Source organism: Trachurus japonicus, chromosome 12 (genome assembly GCF_045865225.1).
Source record: "Trachurus japonicus isolate A0001 chromosome 12, Traja_1.0".
NCBI lineage: Eukaryota > Metazoa > Chordata > Actinopteri > Carangiformes > Carangidae > Trachurus > Trachurus japonicus.
In genome coordinates, this window is record NC_140918.1 from 8,299,422 (window position 1) to 8,319,719 (window position 20,298).

General features: G+C 40.3%; 2 protein-coding genes and 2 non-coding genes across 4 annotated transcripts; all 4 read left to right on the forward strand.

The window, feature by feature from the left end:
* The first annotated feature begins 532 nt into the window (after nucleotides 1–532).
* Nucleotides 533–4,462, forward strand: rpl37 (ribosomal protein L37). The gene is made up of 4 exons (XM_085792961.1): nucleotides 533–562; nucleotides 1,791–1,926; nucleotides 2,211–2,295; nucleotides 4,353–4,462. Exons 1-4 carry the CDS (start codon nucleotides 560–562, stop codon nucleotides 4,420–4,422), a joined length of 294 nt encoding a protein of 97 aa, XP_085649087.1. The 5' UTR covers nucleotides 533–559; the 3' UTR covers nucleotides 4,423–4,462.
* LOC146977048 (small nucleolar RNA SNORD72) lies at nucleotides 1,626–1,705 on the forward strand. The gene has a single exon (XR_015037316.1). It is a non-coding gene; the product is annotated as a small nucleolar RNA SNORD72 (small nucleolar RNA).
* LOC146977049 (small nucleolar RNA SNORD72) lies at nucleotides 3,570–3,648 on the forward strand. Its single transcript, XR_015037315.1, has one exon. It is a non-coding gene; the product is annotated as a small nucleolar RNA SNORD72 (small nucleolar RNA).
* A 2,478-nt stretch (nucleotides 4,463–6,940) lies between the features above and the next one.
* LOC146977050 (prostaglandin G/H synthase 1-like) lies at nucleotides 6,941–19,960 on the forward strand. Its single transcript, XM_085792962.1, has 11 exons — nucleotides 6,941–7,148; nucleotides 7,270–7,353; nucleotides 9,451–9,567; nucleotides 11,613–11,753; nucleotides 11,845–11,988; nucleotides 12,924–13,105; nucleotides 14,145–14,228; nucleotides 14,540–14,786; nucleotides 15,975–16,261; nucleotides 17,439–17,586; nucleotides 19,281–19,960. Exons 1-11 carry the CDS (start codon nucleotides 7,142–7,144, stop codon nucleotides 19,646–19,648), a joined length of 1,809 nt encoding a protein of 602 aa, XP_085649088.1. The 5' UTR covers nucleotides 6,941–7,141; the 3' UTR covers nucleotides 19,649–19,960.
* Nucleotides 19,961–20,298: the final 338 nt, after the last annotated feature.

Consider the following 20,298-nt stretch of genomic DNA (forward strand, 5'->3'; position numbering starts at 1 on the left):
GAAACAACGCACCACACTCAAATATTGAACATCATTTGAGCCACTATGGTGGGGAGCAATCTAGCAGCACCATGCCCTGGTGTTTGGGGCTTTTCTCTCATTTGCTGCATAATGGGATGTAATTACATCCATCTTTTTTTTTTTTTTTTTTTTTTTTAGAAAACAACAACTCATATTTAATATACTACCTGAATTGTATGTATTATGTTCCACATTACAAATGAAACTTTATGTTTTCCTGTAGGGGTGGAGGCAAACCTAAAAAAAAAAATTAAAAAAATTCAATTTCGTCATTTGCATTTTTTTTCGTCTGTATAAATAACCCCGTGTTGTAATAATATAAATTAGTATCGCTAAAATGACATAAAACACATTTAACACGGTTAAATTGAGAATTCTCAGGGTTTTTTTGTCATAATAAAACGAGGCTAGCTGAGACCACAGGTAAAGCAAATGAAACCCGGTCACATTTCTGTGTAACACCGGAAGCCGCACGGATGTAATTTGATGCAGCGCCGGCCCCTCTTCCGGCCTCTTTTCCCTTAGCCACCGGACGAAAATGGTAAGATGCAACGCTGGCAGAGAGAAATCTGCAAACATCTCTTAAAAGTGGCGTTAATCTAACGCTGGATGTCCATGTTTCGATGTCGGATTAACATTGTTACCACTCGGATGAAGTATTTTCAAGATGAACCTTCATTTTTTTCCATAATATTAACGTTGTTGCTGCTGCTTCCGTCCAGCATTAAGTTGCCGCGGTTAGCACCGAAACCCAGCGTACAAATAAAGTTTAATTCACACGGGGGACAGACGAAAAATGTTAATATCAGACAGAATAATTCCTGTTTTAGTTGTTAATTGACCTATGGTGAATTTAACAAGTTATACGTTGTACAAATGTAATGCTATGCTAGCAGTGGCTAACTGGCTAACTCATAGCAGTAAGCATACCCGGGTATTTTCTTTATGTGTCTCCTTTAGGTGAGTGTGGGAACATGAAATAAGACTTAAACTGAATTTGCTACTATATCCCATGTCGGTATATACAAATACCCGCATTAACCTCACTAGTATATATTTGTTTATACATACTGTCACTACAAATGCTCACATGGGCCTACAACATGGAGAAATGAACACAGGTTATGTAGTGTGTGTCCACATGTCTTGGGTTTGTTAGCTCAATGAAGACTGAATAGGGAAGATTTATCTTTATTCCTGTTCCTGAAATCATTTTAGTAGTAGCTTTATTCCTACCAGACCTGTTGTCCATTCATTCATTGATCAGTATAAGATAGTATGCTATTGAACCTGCAGTAGCTCCTGTTGCTTGCCAGGTAATGTGTGAACAGCTGTAAGTTAAAATACAAGAGTTGTTTGATTTTATTTCCTTAGTAGGAAGTTGTACTGTGTATGTTTTAATCTGTCTTGTGCTAAAGAGCCTGCTGGTTATGTAACTTACACCTTAAAGTCACTTGGGTATTTTTTTTAAAGGTTGAGGACCTTAGTGCCTTTGAAACGACAATGAAATTCAATAGTTTTCTTATCTCCTGAGTTTGTGACGTTCAGTAATTGCATTCCTCACATCCAGTGTCAGGTGGTTATTGCTGCCACCTGAGCCTTGAGTCTTGTCAATGATGTCTTTAAACACAAATGTCTGAACAAATGACTTTCTGTGATTCTATCCTCTTAACTGAGACAAGACTGTGAGAACTGTAACGTGAGCTGAAGGGTTTCTTTTTCGTGATTGTTACTGATCTGTCGTCGTGTTGTTTTTTTCTTTTCTCTAGACGAAGGGGACATCATCTTTCGGTAAACGCCGGAACAAGACGCACACCCTGTGCCGTCGTTGCGGGTCCAAGGCCTATCACCTGCAGAAGTCCGCCTGCGGCAAGTGTGGCTACCCTGAGAAGCGCAAGAGAAAGTGTAAGTCACTGAACGCACTGTCTTCTTATTCAAAACATTGCATGCAAGTTTGTTATTGACCCTAAAGTGCGCAAGTTAATGGGAAGGAGAATTTCGTAGCGTAACAAACACATGGAGGTTACACGTTATGCATTTAAAAAGCTCACTAAAATAGGATTTGTTAGGAATTTATAACAAAGTGGATTACAAAATATTTTGGCACTGTAAAAGTAATGGGATAGAGAAACTTAATCCATCAAATTATTGATTTTCTTGATGCTAATAGATGTCTTTTTGTTTTGTAGACAACTGGAGCGCTAAGGCCAAGAGGAGGAACACCACTGGTACTGGCCGTCTGAGACACCTGAAGGTTGTCTACCGCAGATTCAGGTATGTATTGTCTATTTGTTTTTTCTTGGATGAAATAGGCTTAGCTGTATTAGCTGTGCTGCCAGTTCAGAGCTAACTGCTGTAAAATCCAGTTTATCTGAGCCTCACACTACAAAAACTCAAAATCTTTCCAAGAATATTTGTCTTATTTCTTGTCATGTCTCATTTCTGGTCAAAACTAATCTCTTTCCATTTAAAATAAGAATCATCACCTAAAAATTAACTTGTTTTTAGATAATTTTCACTTGTTTCAAACACATTTTCACTTGAAATAAGTAGAAAAATCTGCCAGTGAAAGGAAGTTTTTGTGCTTGTAATAAGAAAAACTTGCCCCGCCATCGGATGATTTCAAGTGAGAATATGCTTAAAAGAAGTAAAAAGTGTCTAAAAACAAGCTGCTTTTTAATGTGATGAGTCTTATTTTGAGTAGAATGAGATTTGTTTTGACTAGAAATGACCTTTTGACTAGAAATAAGACAAATATTCTTGGTAAGATTTTGAGTTTTTGCAGTGCAGTGAAGGGATAGTGCACTAAAAGGCTGTTTTTATTGCCTTGGCATCAGTAACACAAATAGTAAGATGTCGTCTTGATGCAGATACTACACATGTAACCTGTTCAAAGGCCACAATGAAGCGAGTTTGCTTAAAAACATTCCTTTTTTCCTTTTTAAATGTTAAGACATGATAAACACTCGTAAACTTGATTGTAGTAAATCATTTTGAGTTAAAACATTGGATCTGCTATCAGGTTGTTAACATTTTCCAAGCTGGGAATAACAAGCAAGGGCCCAGGATCTTACCTTAAAACACCCAAAGGAAACTTATAGCTGCTTTTCTCTCCATGATTCAGATATTTAATGTTATGGTTGTGATGTGAAATGTTTATAAGAAGTGCAGGATTACATTACTATATGAGCCTCAACAACGTTCATGTTGACATCACGTCATGATGTGATGTGGTTTGGGGGGAAAAAACAGAACTGGAAAGCAGGAATAAACAATTGTAAACAAATGTGTACAAACACAACAAGAAAAATGTTGCCGGGATACGGTAAACACAAGGCGATGAGTGCGCTAAATCCGCGGTAACCTGATCTAAGTAGGCCGTTTCATTGGATCACCAGGGATAGTCTCACTTCCACTCGATCAGAAAACGGGGCAAATAGAAAGTTAATGTTGCACATTTAAAGTTTTAAGTCCAATGTTGGCAAAGAGTCTGGAGTGGTTTTCTGTTGCCAACCTCTGTGCTGTGCTGTTTTAAGACTTGTCAGTGGTGCTTACCAGTGATGTTGAAAAAATAAATGTCTGAACAAATGAACTCCAATGATATCATTGTTTTCTCTGAGGTAAGCATCATTGTAAGTCAAGAGCAGCGGCATCAAGTTGGCACACAGGTATTTCTAGATTGGGTAACTTTCAACTTGCTTTATTTTATTGGGCAGGGAAAGTGGTTTATGATTTTTGGCATCAAGGTTGATTGGAGCTCATCCTGTTTCTGACTAAAATTCTGTTTTAATTTACTAAATTTTATGACTCTTACTGGCATATTCCAATTTTCACATGTACTCAGCTGTTATGCAATCGTGCCCAATGGGCAAAAGGTTTATCAATGAAACCTGCCCATAAAGTCTGTCTTGTGCTTCATCCAACGTGTTGATGTGTGTGTTGATGAAGCAGAAGCCAGGTTATCTCAGTTGCATCTTATTGGACATGATTGCACAAAACAACTTTGAGAGATATTTTGACGTGCTGACGTGCTATATCTGGTGTGATTTCATGTCACCTGTGACGGTTCTGATACCATGCGTGCGTGATCGGCGTTAAGCTGGAACTCCCTCTGTTTTGTCTCCACATGTCTCCACAGAAATGCCAACATCTGTTTGTAATTGGCAGCACTAGATGGTAGAAGTGTGTTTGTAGATAAACCTGTCTAAATGTGGAATAACAGAAACAGTTGCTTCCGACTTGTTCATCTGGATTTACCAATGGAGATAACGCTTACTACCAAATGATTCTGCTTCAACCTCAATATATATTGTCTTTTTTTTTCTCTTCAGGAATGGTTTCCGGGAAGGCACCACCCCCAAACCCAGACGTGCTGCAGTGGCCGCCTCCAGCTCATCCTAAAAGACACATTTTTGGTTAAATAAATGTGATGTTAAACAAGCGTTGCAGTCTTGTCTCGATCTTTCAGACTTGATGTCTTGTCTGGTTAACGGTGTCATCAACAGATTCAATATTCACTTGGTGTTAAGACTTAATTCTCACTTGGTTCGTCTGTGCAAATGTTGTGTCAAAACTAAGAACACAAAGCTGAAATAAAAGGTATTTTCAGAAATATGAGCCTTTGTATTAATGTTGGGGGTTTTCTTACAATCGCCAACCTTGGAAGTTTGTCGTCTTAAAAATAACACCAAAGATCTTATTGTGTCCAAAAAGGGTAATACTGGTGCTTTGCCATTTACACTGTTAAAAACCATTTAATGTAAAATTTACAGGAAACTGAAACTACAGTTTATCTCTTGTTGGACCAATGAAATTTCACCTTATTTGCATTTACAAGGCACACAATGTACCTTTTTTAATCATTGACAACAGTCCATTAATATAATATCCCTAACATCGATACAAGTCCAACCTAATGAGTGAATGATCTTATATTAAGAATACCTCATTTGCTAATGAGGAGGCACTGAAAGACGAAGGCCTTTAAATTGGAAATGCGTTTCAGTGCCAAACATCTGTCACAGTTTGGCATGGACGCACTGTAAATCACTGAAAGTGAACTCCAAATACCAGTACACAGGACAAACTGGTCTAGGAGACAGAACAGCATTTGCATCAAACATAAAGAGGACTGAGTGAAAACAGGGGGGCCCTCAACTCACAGCTGCTGTTAGAGAGGCCCCTCAGTCTCTTAGCAGCACCCCTGCAAAACTCACTTGGCAGAAGTGCAGCTGCATGGTCAGCTTTAAAGGCAGAGAGGCCGTTTCCACATGTCATGAACAACTAAACGTCTAAATATTTATAAGGAGCCAAACAATACTGAAATTTCTTAGATGACGAGTAGACTAGAGTAGTTTACAAATGAGTCAAAAGTTTAAGATTTACGGCTGCAGCTGGGGAACGTCGGAGCAGAGGAGGCTTCCACGGTGAAAAGAGCCAGCAGTGACGGGCTGCGGGAATTTCGCGGATTAACTCAGGATAAAATGAATAAGATCCTATTTCCCAAAGGTGTAGTGACCGGCGAGTTTCCAAAAAATAGAAATTTGGGAGTCACCGACTTGGCATTTAATACCTTCATGGGTTTTTCTGTTGTTTCAAGTAACAGTATCACTCCACTGTCATCCAGTGAATGTTTACTTTAGCTGGATCTGGCAAGTTTAACGTGATCTGCAACCTCACGCTGAGGTGGAGGAGTATGACTTCAATCACTGATAAGCCTCCAGGCTTTTTTTTTCACAGAAGCTGTATTTCCCATCACACCTCTTGGTACGGTTGCAAGGTTGTATTTTCCCCCCTCTGCATTGCCAAAAGTAGCTTTACACTGTTGTTCTCACATTTTCACAAGTTGCTCCTCTGCCAGTTTCACCACAGCTTCTCAGTTTATTTTCTGTATCATGATGAGGTTGCTATGGATGCTGCCTTTGTATAAATACTGTCAATCAAAAATGTTGCATTTTAGCTTTAGATAGGTACATTCCATCTCCAGTTGGAAGTTGAGTTCATACTTGCACATAGGGTTCATCATGTCCTGACAAATGTATGTTGACCGACCAATATTATGGCAACGAAAATGCCCATTACCTTAATTAAAATCCCATATCAGACTCTTAATGGTCTATTTCTACATCATTAGGTGTAGATAGAAATATTACAATACACATACACACTCTAGACTCCATTGACACCTTCGAGTCCCACCTGAAAACACCTTTTTAAATTGTCCTATAGTCCCTATAATACTAAAAGTCCCCCAACCATTTTATTCTCCTTATCTATTTATCTAGCCACATTGTATTTGCTTTGCTATTGTATTTCGTATCTGTTTTTTTATGTTTTTTAAATGTATTATTATTATTATTATATCACTTTAATGGGCTTCTTGGCCTCTAGGGTTGGAAGTCGTTTCAACCATTACGTCCTCACAGTCCTGACAGACCACCTCTAGTTTGATCTTGTGACCTGTGCTGCTGATGTTTTCACCACTCTCTGGAAACTAAAGTGTTGTTTGTGTATAGCGATACTCATCGGACCAGCACCGGCCAGAGAAACAAGCAGAGAAGCCTTTCAAGATGAAGCAACAGCGAAGTGGATGAGGAAAAGGGAAAAAAGCGGTCTGTTCATGACTTGGAGTGAAATGGAGTGCACTTGTTGAACAATACAAGCACTCTTAAAATGACTCAGCTTAATGAACTTGAGCCAACATTAACTACATTGTGTGGTCTGTGAATGTGGACAGTGTTTTTTTTTTTTCATTATAGTTCAGTTCAGCAGTGTTTGAGAGCCAAACCCTGTTTATACCAGCAGGAGGCGACAAAGAGCCAGAGCTGTTCACCCTGAGGGCTGAAGACACCAACCCACTTTCCCTTTAGTCTCCACAGTCTGAGGGGCAGGTAAAGGCACAGTGCCACAGAGCTGCAGCACTCACAGACAAGAGTTAACCTGCCTGGTCGCTGGTCCTGCTGCTTCTGCTGCGTCACTTTCACTGTCTTGTCTCTTCACCAACAAGTGGATCTGATCTCCTCCCTACAGCTCTGAACCGATTGGCCGGAGTCTGGATTACTGCACCTCTTATTCAGTTTTATCAGTTGGAATGAAATTCTCCTGAACCGAGGCTGCTGTAATGAGAAGTGAGTATGACTGACTGACTGACTGACTGACTGCTGCTTCTGTGTCTCGCCTCCTCCCTTGCTCTTGGACATGAATTGATATCAGTTTTTCTTTTTTTTCCTTTTCTTTTTTTTGTGAAAGCCTCTGTCCTAGGGTCAGTTTGGACTCTTCTACTGCTGGTACTGGAGCCTGCATGCCTGGGTGATGAGCTTACGTCCAACACAGGTAGGTGAGAGGTCGATGGGTTTGGCCACACACACTGTTGTTATTATTATGCCTGCATTGTAACACGATTGTGCGTTATGTAGCGTGCGTGGACTTTTTTGGTGCAGGAACTGGAAGCACATGTTCATGAGGGTTTGAGTCGAGGCGCGTCGTCCGTCCTGTGTTTTCATTATCCCTGTGGTTTTATCAGGTCTTTCCTCTGACTTGAGTGCAGTCAGTGGGTTAAGCTGCCACCACCATGCAACCAAACATTCCTGTAACCCTGATAACAAAGACAGGTCCGTACAGGCTTGATCCTGTGACAATTACATGACTTCATTAAGAGGCAGTGTACTGAAATGTCTCATCAGAAGATTATTGTGAGCTCTGATTTGGGATTTTTCCATTACATACTTCCATGAAAATGCGATTTCCAGTGTCTCCTCATGTTTCTTTGCCGTGGAGCCCCTGAACAGACTTTTCCTGCCCAACCTGTGGAGACATGCAGACTGACCTGTGCAGCTACAAACCCCCCCCCCCCTATACCCCTCCTCCCTTATATACACAATATACCATCCTGCCCTCGGGCTAGAGTTATCATCTCACACCCGTGCGAAAAAAGAAAAAAAACAAGTCTTCCTTCCTGCTGCCTCATTCTTTTGCATCTATCCTTTAGCTTTTGATGTTCGCAAAGACCTTCGGGTTAGTAGTGAATGAGAAGGTTGTTCCGGTTGAGACCCACGCAGGAAACTCATTGAGTCACAGGAGACAAACTTCTATAAATTGTTGACTCACAGACAGACGGTGAATCATTTCTACGTTTGAAGCTGTAATACAATAACGGCACGTGACATGAGGGGCAACCCCCCCCCTCCCCCCCTTATTTTGTTTTGGCATTTGAACTTTTTCTGACCTTTTACATCTGATAGCGATCAAGTGTTGTGTGTTTTCTTTAAGTGTGAGCGCCATAACCTGTCATCACAGCAGCTGGCCCATTACCTGGGTGTTCTACGGTTTATCTCGTTGTTAACATGACCCGCACATCCACACTTTGATTTATCAGTGCATAAAATCCAGGGTGAAGGAATGTCAGATACAAACAAGCTTATCTAACGTCGTGCATTAAGATGCTGTCGTTTCTCAACGTGAATAAACTCTGCTTGTTATATCATGTCGGGAGATCTCTCAGACAATCCCCCTCCACTCTGCCTCCTTTTTTTCCCCGTGTTAGTGAACAAAGGGCTTTTTTTTTATATAACTGACTTGAATGGCCAGAAATGTATTTTTCCCACAGTATTTTGTTTGATTTGTAAAGAACTGATGCACATATGTAAGACATATACAGACATAACTCTTACATACCCATGTTTATGGTTATAAATGTCAGCTTACAACATCTCCTCTTCTAAGGTACAGTAATAGTTTTGGTAAATAGGCTTAAAGGATAGGTTTATTATGAGGGAAGAACTGTTCCACTCCCAAGTCGGGAAAACAGCAGGGGAAAGCTAGTCTGGCTCCATCCAAAGGAAAAACACAATCCACTTTCCCGCTCTTGTAAAGCTCAAGAATTAACTAATTATATGTCATTTGTTTGATTTGCTGGTTTACAGAGTGGTTGTGTCATTCTTGGCCAGACACAGCTGTAGCTTCCTGCAGGTTCTGCCGGCAGCACCAGATACCACAGGTGCTGTCAGGCCAGAAATGAAAGGAAACAAACTAAAATGTTTCCAGATTATTTAAATTGTTTTTTCCAAATAAAGTTAACTACTATTTTTAAGTGTCGTATTATTTGCATCATAGCAGCAATTGTATGTTTTAACGATGCTGACAATTCTTTCTACGACATTCCTGAAAAACGAGAACTACGCAGGCAGCAGGGATTGAAACAGAATTACATCATTGACAGGTGTTTTTTTTTTAATAAAAGCATGTCCTTTGGGCTCCGTCTGTGAAATGCAGGGGTGGTTACACAGTCCAAGACAGATGTTTCTGCTGCGCCAGGATAATAATTTGACTGAGTTTCTTAACATGTTACACATATATGAAATATGTCTGGCAGAGTTTATGCACGTATCTCTTTAATCTCACATGAGTTCTTCTTCCTCTTGCTCCCCGCAGTGAATCCATGCTGTTATCTCCCCTGCCAGCACCGGGGTGTGTGTGTAAGGTACACTGAGGACAAGTATGAGTGTGACTGCACTCGCACCGGCTACTACGGAGAAAACTGCACCGTCCGTGAGTCAATGTATTCTCATCAGACCAACTCTCATTCATTGGGGAATTTGAAATATTCTCTTATTCTCTTTGTGCACAAGACAGAAGGGGTCTCGTATGGCCCCGGCCGGCGGAGGAAAGACTTTTCATTTTGTTGTTGCTACATGAGGAAATAGTGTAACACATCCTGGCTTGCAGAGTTAGGATTCCTTGTCTAGACCCAAATATTTGGAAAACCCAGGAGGAGCGGCGACTTGCCAGGAAGAAACCAGCTGGATCAGAGCTGCTCCTGCTGATGGCTCCACCGAAGCACCCGCTAATTCTTCTGGTCTGCTCCTCATTAACCGGGGCCCCTCACACACTGTAGTCCTTAATCAGATGTGATGTATTTGGCTGAGAGTTATGTAGTTACATCACCCTCCTGACCACCGTGCATCAAAACAATGAACCATTGCTATGATTGGACAGAGGGGGAAAAAAAAAAAAAGGGTCCGAGTGGGAGGAGAAGGAAGGAAAAGATAAGTTAAACAGGATAAGGAAAAGTGGGACCAAGTGAGAGCTGAGCATAAACTAATAGAAAGTTTACATTAGTTAAACTAGTCAGATACATCGGGCTTCACAATTTTACACTTTTACACAAGTCGAAACAAACTTTTTATTCATTTTATGCACTCGGTTGAAGAATTAGTTTGTGTTTCCTTTCTTGCAGCCAGGTTTAATGGTGTTGGATCCAAAACTACAAGTAACACCAAATAAAATGACCAACACTTGTTTCTGTTGCTGCGTAGCCAGAGTAAGCACGATGAGCTGTTAACTTTCAGTCATCAAACTACATTTCTCGTCTCGTGCGATGGAGAGTTAACGCCCATGTTGCATCTCCTCTGTTGACGTTTGCATGCTAACCAGCAGGACTGTCTCATCACTTCCCAGTAGCTAGTGAGTCACGGTATCAACCAGTCTGCCCTGAAGAGGTGACTCTGCTCAGAGGATGTTTTATATTATCTCTGGTATTGGAAAAACACAACGATGACTGAGGCTTTTTCTCAGGCGACCATCACCACCACTTGCTTAGTGTTAGAGAAAATGTACAAAAGCTGCTTTAATCAATTATTTTACCTACAGAGTGTTTAAAAAAAAAAAACAGAAAATGACTTTTATAACTCTCCACAGCCCCATGTGACATGAAGATGTTTAGTTATCATATGACAATTAGCAGGATTAAAACTAGGGGTGTGGCAAAAAATCGATTCATATGAGAATCGCAATTCTCATTTAATACGATTCAGAATCGATTTATAAAATGTCCCAAAATCGATTTAAAAAAATAAAACAATGAAACAAACAAAGAATTTAAAAGGCAGCTGTTTAACTGCACTATTTTTAAAAAGATAAAGAGGCACTTTTAATTTTGTTACTTAAGCAATATGTGATATTGCTTTTATGCAACAGTTTCAACAATTCCATCTAAGCATGGATAAATGTTTAAAACTCAATAGACACTTTAGTCATTCTGCCTTGCAAAGCAGACTGGAGGATCCTTTGCACTGAAGCAGAAATCATTATGAATCAAATCGTTTTGAATCTTACTGAATCTTAATTAAAACGTTGCATTTGAGAAGCTGGAATCAGAGATTTTTTCTTTTCTTTTCACCAAAAACAGTTGCCAATTAATTTTGTCCTGATCATCACGGCTCAGTTGGCTCTCACTCCCTCCAGACATGGCCTGATTAACCTTCTTTAAAGGATCACTGAGCATACGTGAAGTATTTAGCTTCTATCAACCTCCTGTTCCCAACACACTGGGTGCAGTTTGTGCAGTTCTTGAACCCTGTGATCCAAATGTGATGCAAATAAGAGACTGAACTGTCACTTTGTTTCATTTTATTTGCTACATCGCTGAACAGTTTGGAGACGTGGGTGGCAATGCTATGAAAATTTAGCCCAGACTCGCCGAGCTTCCTTCTGGACAGTGACATAAAAGGCCTTGTTATACCGAATTAATTTCCATTTTCAGTTCCCAGAATGCCCCGATTTCCAGTAACAAACGTTTTGTATTTCCACCGCAGCTGAGTTTTGGACCAGAGTGCGTCATTTCATCAAGCCGAGTCCAGATGTGGTGCATTATATCCTCACACATTTCCGCTGGCTGTGGGACATCGTCAACCACACGTTTCTACGGGATGTTCTCATGCGGCTCGTTCTAACAGGTCTGGGGTCAGCAGCAATTCAATCAATTAATTCATGCCTGTCATTAGTTCATTTGTTCTGATGACTTTTTTTTTTTTTTTCTATGAACAGTTCGGTCCAACTTAATCCCGAACCCTCCAACCTACAACTCAAAGTATGGCTACCTCAGCTGGGAATCCTACTACAACCTGAGCTACTACACTCGGATTCTGCCCCCGGTGCCCGATGATTGCCCAACACCTCTGGGGGTCAAAGGTCAGCTCCTCATTTATATAATCTTAAAGGGATAGTTCAACATTTTTGCAGAATTGGCCCATTGCCATAATCCCTATAGTTTTAGCAGTAGGTTCGTTACCTTTAATTGTCGGTGCAAGCTGTTTTTAGAACGGCGGAGCAGAGCCGCGAGCTGCTCAGAGCTACGCTACGGAGGCTAATGGGATTTCTTGGTTTTCCTCATCAAACTCATCAAATACACAACCCAACAACTCCAACTCCCAAAACGCTCACGTGGAGTTGTGACCTGCACATTCACCACGCCATGAGATAATAAAGGAACGGTACGAGACGTTTTAGAGGTAAATTCATGCAAAACCACTGAGGTAAATGCATCAGCAGTTTTGCATGAATTTACCTCGAAAAACAGTTTTCACCGACAACAAACCTGCTCCCAAGACTATAGGGATTATGGCAATGGGCCAATTTGCCAAAATCTTGAACTATCCCTTTAAAGTTGCAATAATCAATATTTATGTAACGTGCTTGGATCCAATAACCATCCAATTTGATATAAAAAGTATCAACAAGTCAACAGAGAATTACTCTGAACTCGACTTGTTTTGTGTCTTTCAGTTCAAGGTTTTTATATATTTTTTTGGTGAAACTATAAAGTGTATATCTATTAACTCACTTTAAACACAAGTGATGATTTTGATGTTGTTTGTGAGATGTGTATATGTGTTACAGCATCAGTCAAATCAAACACTGGAGATATTATTCCCTCAGTGTTTTATCAGTGAAACCAAACCTTTCACCACAGTGACCTGCATGCAAATAAATGACCTTGAACATTTGTGCAACTGTTTCACTGCGGTTTTCCCGGATGCATTTTTTTTTTTTTCCAGTATTATGACTAGAGGCGTGGTGTGTCTGTGTCCCGTGCTGTCAGTGACGTCGTTGTGTTTTCTGTTCAGGGAGAGCGGGGCTGCCTGACCCTGAGCTGCTGGTGGAGAAGCTGCTGAAGAGACGAACGTTCAGACCCGACCCCCAGGGCTCCAACCTCATGTTCGCCTTCTTCGCCCAGCACTTCACCCACCAGTTCTTCAAGACCTACAATCGCATGGGCGTGGGCTTCACTAAGGCTCTAGCACATGGGGTTAGTTCACTTAGAGAGCTTTTGTCCATTAACCAGTATAATAATAATCCACTTTATTTAGGATTTACTGTGTGCTTTGCATGGGGAAATAAAGTGATAAATACTGTCATAAGTAGATAAATCATGTTATTGTCATGTTATATAATAAAAAACTCAAAACAGTTAAAGACTGAGCACTTGTGCTTAATAAACACAGTGCAGCAATTTGAGACAATACTACAGGTTATGTGCGTTTAAAGGGATAGCTCAACATTTTGGCAAATTGGCCCATTGCCATAATTGCTAATAGTCATAGCAGTAGGTTCGTTACCTTTAATTGTCGGTGCAAGCTGTTTTTAGAACGGCAGAGCGGTGCGGCAGGCTGCTAAGAGCTACGCTACGGAGGCTAATGGGATTTCTTGGTTTCCCTCATCAAACTCATCAAATACACAATCCAACTACTCCAAAACGCTGTCGTGGACAAGTTATGACCTGCACATTCACCGCGCTATGAGATAAGAACAGAACGTTACAAGACAGAGTTGTTTTAGAGGTAAATGCAGAGACTGCTTGCCAAAAAACTGTCCCCGACGGGCACGCGCATCAGCGATTTTGCATGCACCTAGAAAACAACTCTGTCTGGTAACGTTCTGTTATTATCTCATAGCGTGGTGAATGTGCAGGTCACAACTTGTGTGAGTTGTTGGATTGTCTATTTGATGAGTTTGATGAGGGAAACCAAGAAATCCTATTAGCCTCCGTAGTGTAGCTCTGAGCAGCTCATGGCTCTGCTCTGCCGTTCTAGAAATAGCTTGCACTGACAATTAAAGGTAATGAACCTACTCCTAAAACTATAGAGATTATGGCAATGGGCCAATTTGCCAAAAATGTTGAACTATCCCTTTAATCTAGACATGAAAATATAGAATGAATTAAACAACATATACAGTACCTTAATGTAAATCAGTAGGAAACAGAAAATATCTCATTTTAGAGATTCTCTTGCAGGAGTGGATTAAAATAGAAAGTTGTTTTTATTATTGCTCTCATCCTCTCACAGGTGGATGCAGGGCACATCTATGGAGACAACCTGGAACGTCAGCTCCTCCTCAGGCTTCACAAAGACGGAAAACTCAAGTATCAGGTGTGAGACGTGAAGCTGTGAATGGAAAAAACAAACCCACAGAGACTCATCACAACACATTCTCAAGATGTTTGTGGTTTTCCTGCATAATTGGTGGTAGTTTCCGAGGGTGGAGTGGATTTAGGCCTAATTGTCTGAATGAAACAAACTCTTTTTAATTAGATTGTCATTCATTTGTCATTCCCTCTAATGGGTGCTTTTCAAAATATGACATGTTTCAGCAGGAACAAAGTCTTCAGGCAAGGAAAAGATTTTTTGGAGTCTCTTGTTTGGTGTAATTATAATTTCCTATTTTTTTCCCCCCTCATCAGTTAATTGATGGCGAGATGTATCCTCCATTTGTTGCCGATGCTCCCGTGAAGATGAGCTACCCACCTGGAATCCCCCCGGAGAGTCAGATGGCTATCGGCCAGGAGGTGTTCGGACTTCTTCCCGGTTTGGGGCTGTACGCTACGCTGTGGCTGCGAGAACACAACCGAGTGTGTGACGTCCTGAAAGCGGAGCATCCCATCTGGGACGACGACCAGCTTTTCCAGACCGCGCGCCTCATCATCATCGGTGAGCCGGAGTTCATCCCTTCTCTCTCTCTTCTCTGAGATGTGAAGCAGTGGAAAATATGAAGCTCTCTCGCCAGCAGCTGGAAAGTGCAGCGAAGCTTAGCGTAAAATAAACTAAGGGAAACAGATACCTTGTCTCTGAAGTTTGAGCCAATTGTTTCTAACGGGGTTTAAGCTAAGGACTGTTTTATGCGCGGCTGCAGTAACTTTCTGGATTCTGCTGTTTTTTTTTTTACTGAAATTCATGATGACGTCCAGATTCCAGGAAGTCACAGAACCCCTGCCAAAATATATCTGCCATTTAACACGCCATAAAGCCAGAATTTGTTAATGCTTGGGGGTTTTGCGTAGGTTAAACAAACAAGATAAAACACGTTTGTGAATGATCCTTAGAAATGTGTCGTTAAGTGGATTTTTTTTGGGATGAAGCCAGATTAGCTATTTCCTCCATTTTCAGTCTGGATCTGACAGACAACAGAATGGTATCAATAATCTTATCAAACTTTCAGATAAAATACAAAATGCTCATTTCCTACAACGTCAATCTATATTTTCTTTTTTCATTACTCATCCTTTTTTTTATTATATTCTTTATTTGCTCATTGCTATTGTCCTTGACAGTAATAACAAACCAGCAGACCTCCGCCTACACTGCAAAAACTCAATATCTCACCAAGAATATTTGTCTTATTTCTAGTCAAAACTAACCTCTTTCCACTTAAAATAAGACTCATCACATAAAAAGCAGCTTGTTTTTAGACAATTTTTACTTCTTTCAAGCAGATTTTCACTTGAAATAAGTAGAAAAATCTGACAGTGGATCAAGTTTTTCTTTCTTATTACTGTACAAGCACAAAAATCTGACTTTGACTGGCAGATTTTTCTACTTATTTCAAGTGAAAATATGCTTGAAAAAAGTAAAAAGTGTCTAAAAACAAGCTGCTTTTTATGTGATGAGTCTTATTTTAAGTGGAAAGAGGTTAGTTTTGACTAAAATTTAGACATTTTGATAAGAAATAAGACAAATATTCTTGGAAAGATTTTGAGTTTTTGCAGTGTAAGCCCATAGATCTTTAGTCAGCTTGAGTTTGAACCGGTCCTGCTGTGACTCAGGCTGAGGTTTGCGTACGTATTAAGTATAATCTCTCTCTGTGCATCCCCTCTCTGTATCCCTTCCTGTTCCTCTCAGGTGAGACGATAAAAATAGTGATAGAGGAGTACGTGCAGCACCTCAGCGGATACATGCTGCGGCTGAAGTTCGACCCCACTCTGCTTTTTAACGCCCAATTCCAGTACGGGAATCGGATCTCCCTGGAGTTCAGCCAGCTCTACCACTGGCACCCCCTGATGCCCGACTCCTTCTTAATAAACGGAGATGAACTCCTCTACACTCAGTTCCTCTTCAACACGTCTGTTCTCACACACTACGGTGTCGATAAGCTGGTGGACGCTTTCTCCCGGCAAGTCGCAGGACAGGTAATAAAAATCACACACATCAAAGCTAAGTAATCCTATGGTAGTTTAAAATTGTTTGTTGGTATGACTAAGTCTTAAAGGGATAGTTCAACATTTTGGCAAAATGGCCCATTGCCATATTCCCTATAGTCATAGCAGTAGGTTCATTACCTTTAATTGTCGGTGCAAGCTATTTTTAGAACGGCGGAGCAGAGCCGTGAGCTGCTCAGAGCTACGCTACAGAGGCTAATGGGATTTCTTGGTTTCCCTCATCAAATACACAATCCAACAACTCCAAAACGCTCTGGTGGACAAGTTGTGACCTGCACATTCACCACGCTATGAGATAATAACATAACGTTACGAGATGGAAGTTGTTTTAGAGGTAAATTCATGCAAAACCGATGATGCTCAAAGCAGACTCTGCATTTCCCTCAAAAGTGGTGAATGTGCAGGTCACAACTTGTCCACCAGAGCGTTGTGGAGTTGTTGGATTGTGTATTTGATGAGTTTGATGAGGGAAACCAAGAAATCCCATGAGCCTCCGTAGCGTAGCTCTGAGCAACTCACAGCTCTGCTCCGCCGTTCTAAAAATAGCTTGCACCAACAAATGAAGGTAACAATTTCCTACTCCTAAAACTACAGGGATTATGGCAATGGGCCAATTTGCCAAATTGTTGAACTATCCCTTTAAACGCACATAACCTGTCCTGTAGTATTGTCACAAAGTGCTACACTGTGTTTATTTGGCACAAGCGCTCAGTCTTCCTGTTTTTGTGGGTTTTTGTGCCAGATTACAAATTGATAAATTAGAGTACTTACTCTTATCTGATTAATGAGGTCGATGGGGATTGTTCTTTTACACGTTGAATGGAAACAGAAGTTATTTTAGATTTACAGTGAGGCAGCATTACTGACCATCATACAATAAAATACATTCAGTCTGTGTGTGAAGGGTGAACATTATGTCATGTATTTGTACAGATTAATCTGAGATGTCAGAAAAAGAAGTTGTAGTACATGTGTGAAAGAAGATTTCATCCGTGCTTTACATTTTTATTTTACATTTTGGTCATATTATCACATTGCCTTCAATAAAATGAAGCTCTCATAGATTTTAAAACCCTCACTAATATTGCAGTTTGAATGATGTTATGTTTCACATTTGATTCTTAATCCTTAAACCTTTGTCCTACAGATTGGTGGCGGCTTTAACATCAATGCTGTGGTGACCAAAGTGGCCGTGGACACCATCAAGGAGTCCCGCAAACTCCGCATGCAGCCCTTCAATGAGTACAGGAAGCGTTTTAACCTCAAGCCGTACACATCGTTCAGACAATTCACTGGTAAGAAAAACAGCTTTGCGTGCAGATTGCACAGCAGGAAGTCAGGAAATGAGACTCTCCAAACCTGTGATTTACGACTTTTACAAGTCCATGAGAGTCGCTGCACGTACATTCTTGGAATAAATAGCATTGAGTTGTCTGTGTTTTCATTACTATATTGCTTAAACCAAGCTTTTCTATTCCTATCCTGTGAAGTGTAGTAATAGTTGTAGGCAAGTTCCTGGTCTATAACTGTATGTACAACATATTTTACATTAATGTTAGTTTGCATCATGTATCTCTGGCACAGGGAAGTTATTAATGAGACTAAGACTCTGTTGCCAAACAGGTATCAGAGTTTTAAAACAGGTTGAGCTCAATGCTAATGTTAGGATGATACCAATGTTTACCTTATTCACTAAATCAGTTCTGCATGTTGCTAATTAGCAGCTGAGGTTGGTGTTAATGTTAGTGGTTTTTTAATTCACAATGGTACTAAATGAAAAGTCAAAAGAATCAAAGTAACTCTAAAGTAACTCTAATTCATCCATAGGGAAACGTGACTCCTTGTACCATGTTCATGCTAATATTATTTTTATTTATAACGATCACTGGCTCTCGTTTATACAGGAATCAGTTCAATAGCTGTCAGAATACCTAAGTTAAAAATGAAAAACACACCCTGACTGATCATCACTGCCTCCTGTAGGGCTGAGCTGCTAGTGACAGACTGTACATTTACTCAGTGGTTCCCAACCTTTTTTGGCTCGTGACCCCATTTTGACATCATTGTCACTGATTTCTGACAACCCTCTCTTCTGGCAGCCATCAATCAAAAATGTAGTCGAAAAATTGTAACATAAAACTTTCATTTGAGTATAAAGATGCCCCAGCTCAGATATTTTTATATGCTGCATTTTATTTGAACTCGATTTATATTTGATATTTATATTATTATCATTCCAGTCTGTTATCAGATCTTATAAACTGAGCATAAAAGTTCAGATATGTCGCTCAAATTTAAGGAGACATCTTTCTGACAGCTCTATTTCTAAAAATGTTAAAGGACCCTCGATGTAGTCGAAAAATTGTAACATAAAACTTCCATAAAAGTTTCATTTGAGTATAAAGATGCCCCAGCGCAGATATTTTTATATGCTGCATTTTATTTTTTAATCATAATTTTAAAAAGAATAATAATTAGTTGCCGAGCCCAAGGTTGAAAAACACTGCATTAAAGCAGTACTAAAGAACTTTCAGTTTTGGTTGAGTTTGGCGGCGCCTGTGGACCAAAGCGGTAGTGTTTTGCCTGAAGGAAGACTCCATTTCCCATGAACACTAGCGTGAAGCCCTGTAAATATCCTGCATTAAAATTAACAGAAGACATCAAAACTAAGTTTCTGTTTCCAGTGGATCATTTCAAAGTGAAAACACAAACATAATCCATTGCTAAAGTGCCGTTTTGCCTGTTCCCTCCTTGTTGTGACTCGCAAAAGTGAAAGTGAAACTAAGTGAGAGCAGGGTTCCTACCATGCTCCTCAAAGCTGCTTAGTGCCAGAGAAAGAGATACAGACCCCCTCAGGCCATGACAGAGGTGTCATTCAACTTGTTGTAAGTCGATGTATCATCACAAAAGTTATGAAAATATTTTATGAAGGTTGAAAAGTTACTTAGTGCTGGTTTAACTGTCTAATACTCGTGATTACCTTTTGCAGACAACGAGGAGATTGCCAGTGCACTTGAGGAATTCTACGGTGACATCGACGCTCTTGAATTTTATCCCGGCTTGATGTTGGAGAGGACGCGAGAGGGAACCATATTTGGAGAGAGCATGGTGGAGATGGGCGCCCCCTTCTCTCTGAAAGGCCTCATGGGAAACCCCATATGTTCTCCAGATTACTGGAAGCCCAGCACCTTCGGGGGCAAAGTCGGCTTCGATATAGTAAACACGGCCACGCTCAAGAAACTGGTCTGTCTGAACACCAGGACGTGTCCTTACGTGGCGTTCAGGATACCGACAGAGGAGCCGGCGGAGACACAGACAGGGAAGAGTGACAGTAAAGAACCGTCTGATGAGCTATGACCTTCTCCAGACACCAGAGGTTATTTAGTTTGAGAGCATATATGAAGATAAAAGAGGCTGCTGCTAAAAAAAAAGAAAAGAAAAAGAAAAAGAAAAGAACATGTGTTGAAGATGTTTGAGGAAAGTATGTACAGTAAAAATTTGTTTGAACAGCACTGGAGAATCACATGGGACAGAGCTCAGTATTAAATCAACACACCTCATCTTCAACCTCAGTCTCGCACTCAAACAAACACATCAGTGAGGAAATACATTTTTATTTAACAATTTGTGCCTGAGGAATGAAATATCAACACTGTCACTGTCCAGTCATCAAGGTACAGTATGTACTGTCTGTAGATTTATTTGGATTTTTTTTCTTCTTTTTTTACAATGTTATTTTACTATTTTACCATTCATGAAAATAAAACTTTAGACACAATATCTGTTACTGGCCATTTATTTAGATTGGCGGCGATCAACATCTTTGTTTTTACTATCCATTGTTCATTGAGTTTCTATTCTTTCCTCCATTTCTCGCCCACTGCTTGTCATTGATCCAGTGTTTCTTTTGGCTTGAGACTGAATGTGATGTCAGCAAAAAAGAGACGCTCAGCAGGTTTTTTTTTTTCTCAGTGAACTGGATCCCAGCAGGATTTTAAGACACATAA